Source organism: Cyprinodon variegatus, unplaced genomic scaffold (assembly GCF_000732505.1).
Source record: "Cyprinodon variegatus isolate N-32 unplaced genomic scaffold, C_variegatus-1.0 Scaffold504, whole genome shotgun sequence".
Taxonomy (NCBI): Eukaryota; Metazoa; Chordata; class Actinopteri; order Cyprinodontiformes; family Cyprinodontidae; genus Cyprinodon; species Cyprinodon variegatus.
Genome location: NW_015150957.1, coordinates 455,425 through 457,785, shown reverse-complemented (window position 1 = coordinate 457,785; position 2,361 = coordinate 455,425). Strand labels below are relative to the sequence as shown.

The 2,361-nt window shown below is 47.1% G+C and overlaps 1 protein-coding gene across 1 annotated transcript in view; it reads right to left on the bottom strand.

Moving 5' to 3' along the window:
* Positions 1-942: 942 nt before the first annotated feature.
* Positions 943-2,361, bottom strand: part of LOC107094747 (sphingosine-1-phosphate phosphatase 2-like) — a 3,247-nt gene continuing 1,828 nt past the window's right edge. Inside the window, exons 2-3 of the mRNA XM_015390558.1 lie at positions 1,102-1,263; positions 943-963 (exon numbers count right to left, since the gene is read on the bottom strand). Coding sequence (XP_015246044.1) covers positions 961-963; positions 1,102-1,263 — 165 coding nt within the window. The 3' untranslated portion in view covers positions 943-960. The remainder of the gene's footprint in view (positions 964-1,101; positions 1,264-2,361) is intronic.

Below are 2,361 nucleotides of genomic sequence, written 5' to 3'. Positions count from 1 at the left end.
AAAGGGGTCACTAAAAATCAATTGGGGGGGGGGGGCAAAGGGAGCAAACCGAGTGAGTCTGTCTGCTAAGACTCGATACTCTCCGCTCGAACACAGATCGACCCACAAACAGTCAAGAATACTATTTTTTTTGTTGTTGATATTTTAGATTTTCTGATTGGTTCTTAACTGTATCCTTTGATGTTAGTCCCGCCTTTGAAACTGAACCTTTAATGGAGCGCCTTGATGCGCTTCAACCGTTGACTTCTCATGTAAACCAGCTGCTTCTGCCTCCTCTGCAGCGTGCGGTCTGAACGTAGCATTAGCTACCTCCAGCCACACAATAGCAAAGCCACAGGTGCAGGGGGGGTGCACCCCCAAGGGCAGACGGAGCAAATGGCCGATACAGAGAAGGAAAGCTTAAAGGCTGATGGGGGCCAATAAAACCCTCTACAAAGTGTAGCTGGTAATGCCTAACTAGAGGGGGGGTTATGAGTGTGTTTAGCAGGCAATGCACAGACTGACAGTATGTGTGTGTTGGAGTTTATGTGGGTGTTTGAAAGGAGTTCACATGGGGCCACAGTCCAGCCAGGACGCCAGAAGAATGGTAGCTTTCCCCCCCGGGGGGGCCAAACAAGAGGTTCAGACACAGGGCACCCACTGAGCGAGCGCTTGGGGCAGAGACATAAAGGGCAGAAAAACACGCTGCCCATCACACACACTGTGGGAGAGCGGGGCTGCGGCTGAAAACGTCACCCAGCCTGCCGCAGCGGTCGGGTTTGACATGTTTTCAGGCTCTCCTGACATACAGGGCTCGACTCTGTCAAGATAAACATCTAAAACAGAGATCCAAGCAGACTTTTGGCACAAACGTGTCCTCATATGTGGCCTCTTAGTGTGTCAGGGGCCCTGGCCAGACTGGCCCCTGTGTCCCTGCCTATGAGCCTGGGGACATTCGGCCTTGGCGGTGTCAGAGACGGGTCACTGGAAGGATAAAAGGGGGTTGAAAGGTGAAGAGAAGGAGACTGAGGGACGGCGAGAAGAAAGAGGGCATTGTGAAGGAGAGGGACATCATCCCGGAGGCTCTGAGATCAACGTCCAGAGGTTATGGACGAAACTTACGGTCCACATGTTGACGAGGCGGCGGCAGAGGAACGGATCCAGATTCCAGTGGATGCAGGGCAGGCAGGTGATGTAAAAGACTTCGTGTCCTAGACCGGCCGATATGAGGAAGAGGAAGTAGAGCAGCCGGTTCCTCACCTCAAACCCAGGCTTCCTGCAGTCCTACACAAAGCAGACACGTTTAGGTTTGGGCTGGTTAAACACAACAAGCTTTAAAGCTGTAGATAAAGTAACATGCTGTAAAAAAAAGAAATCTGTTTCACGTTTTTAAAGAAATGTTAATATGAGAAAACGATAAACTTCCACTTAGAAAATCCCTTTGGAGGAAATTTGAGCAACACTTTGCTAAAAAGTTCAGATTCAGACAGAAAACAGACTTTTAAATCGGGTTTAAAGACGTATCATAGAGTCAGGATCCGATTTCACTCCAGAATCCGACCAGAACTAAGTCTTCATTTGGTTTTTTGGATTATTGTCATGTTGCATAACCCAGGTGTTCCTGAGCTCCAAACTGATGGCCAGAGATTATTCGGACAGACCATGTGGTGGAGAGTAGAGTTCATTGTTCAGACCATTAAATGTTCCACTGCTGATTGGATGGTAAAATGACCAGAGGAATCAGATTATTTCCCCTGAACATTTAGAGATTACAGAGAGGCTGTTTCAGGAAGTGTAAACAAAAATTTCAGCTCTTTTTGCTCAGATCTAGTTTTGAACCTGGAGTTTCCTCATGGTCACCATTTCTAACCAGCCGAAAGATTTAAAAAAAAAATAGATTTTTTCTACTCTCCTTTAAAGGTTTGTTTATATTTCCGGGTGGATCATCTAAATAAGTGGTCCTCCTACCTGTCAGTCATTCTGGCGATACGTTAACGTACGGCTGTCCCGTTAGCTATCTTTTTCTTTCAGGCGTATATCTGTGGTGAGCTACGGTTTCAGTCATTAAAGCTCACCTTTCTCACCGCGGTTCTTTAAAAATGGCAGAGAGTCGGAAGAGAAAAAGTGTCTACGAAGTTTATGAGAAGGAAAGAAAGGCCTCATAGGGAGATATATCCCAGAATGCTTTGCGCACAGAGATCTCCTCTCAAAGCATTATAAGATTTGCTGTCACAGCGGCCGGCTGTCGCTACCAGACGGCGGCGAATAATAACAAAGATGGCGTAGGTACCGCGTGGAAAAGGAGGACCAATGGAGCAAAAAGTAGTGATCATCTGTTAACTGAGTTCACTATATATTCCCCGCTGTGTAATCTGCTCCTCA